The sequence below is a fragment of the Alligator sinensis genome, unplaced genomic scaffold (assembly GCF_000455745.1).
Source record: "Alligator sinensis unplaced genomic scaffold, ASM45574v1 scaffold740_1, whole genome shotgun sequence".
NCBI lineage: Eukaryota > Metazoa > Chordata > Crocodylia > Alligatoridae > Alligator > Alligator sinensis.
Window position 1 is genome coordinate 2,134,880 of NW_005841964.1, and position 998 is coordinate 2,135,877.

Here is a 998-nt window from a genome sequence, read left to right on the forward strand (position 1 = left end):
TTACTTTAAAAGTTGGCGAGAGGTAATTTTTCAGAAACCAAAACTTAACTGGTGTCTTGGTATGACGCAGAACAGAAACCATCATAATTCTGTGGAAAGAAATATCTATAATAAACAAAATGCATGCATACATGCAATCACATTTCAAACAAAACATCACTAGATTTTATTTTATAGTATTAAGATCTGCTAATATGCTATATCTTGCAGCAAGAGGGCTTGTAATTACTTTTTAATAGCACAGTTTAAGCAAGATTTTCCTTCCACGATCATATAGTGCATTTAAGGGCTGTTTTTCCTAGACCATTAACCTGTGGCCCTTGGGAAGGATTTGGTCTGTGAAGAGATCTTATCCAGTCTCCTGAGCATGCCAAAAAATCCAGGCCCTGGGTGTTTCTTTGCTCCTACTATGCTATAGGGAGACCTTCCTGCTTTCTCCTATATAGAGTTTGCTCCCCCGTCTATGACCCCCAGCCAATCAAGTGCACCCTCCACTCAGCATGGCTCAGAGGCATGGGTGCCTCATGGATCTAAGCTGGACAGATCAGAACCACTTGGGTCCTCTAGGCCCAGCAGAGCTCTTGTGGCACTTCCCAGATGCATGAGGCTGTGGTTAAGATTTTTTAGTCTCACTCCCCTCACCTCCTATTAGAAGGGGAACTGGAACCCCAGCACGCTGGGAGCTGTAGTCTAGCCTGCATTAGGACCAAGTTACATTAGTTCAGCTCACCATTGCTGTGAGGTTGCTGACCCCTGTCCTAGACACAGTTCTACAGTGGCTAAATCAGAAGCAGGCAAAAATACATCTCTCCGGCCTGTCAAGGGATATTATCTGGCTCACGGCAGGTCCCTCAGCTCAGGTGCAGGGAGCAGCCTGGGCCATGGTGCTTGAGGCTGGTCCCACTGCCCCTGGGTGCACAGTGGGACAGGGGTGGTGCAGCTGTCAGAGTGAGCTTCCCAACAGCCCCCATAGTGGCAGCTCACCCTGCTTGGCTGCC

At 47.6% G+C, this 998-nt stretch overlaps 1 protein-coding gene across 2 annotated transcripts in view; it reads right to left on the minus strand.

Moving 5' to 3' along the window:
- Window positions 1-998, minus strand: part of UGGT2 (UDP-glucose glycoprotein glucosyltransferase 2) — a 235,857-nt gene that overhangs the window by 27,129 nt on the left and 207,730 nt on the right. For both annotated transcript variants that reach the window (XM_025200352.1, XM_025200351.1), the window contains one exon: window positions 5-89. In XM_025200352.1, coding sequence (XP_025056137.1) covers window positions 5-89 — 85 coding nt within the window. The remainder of the gene's footprint in view (window positions 1-4; window positions 90-998) is intronic.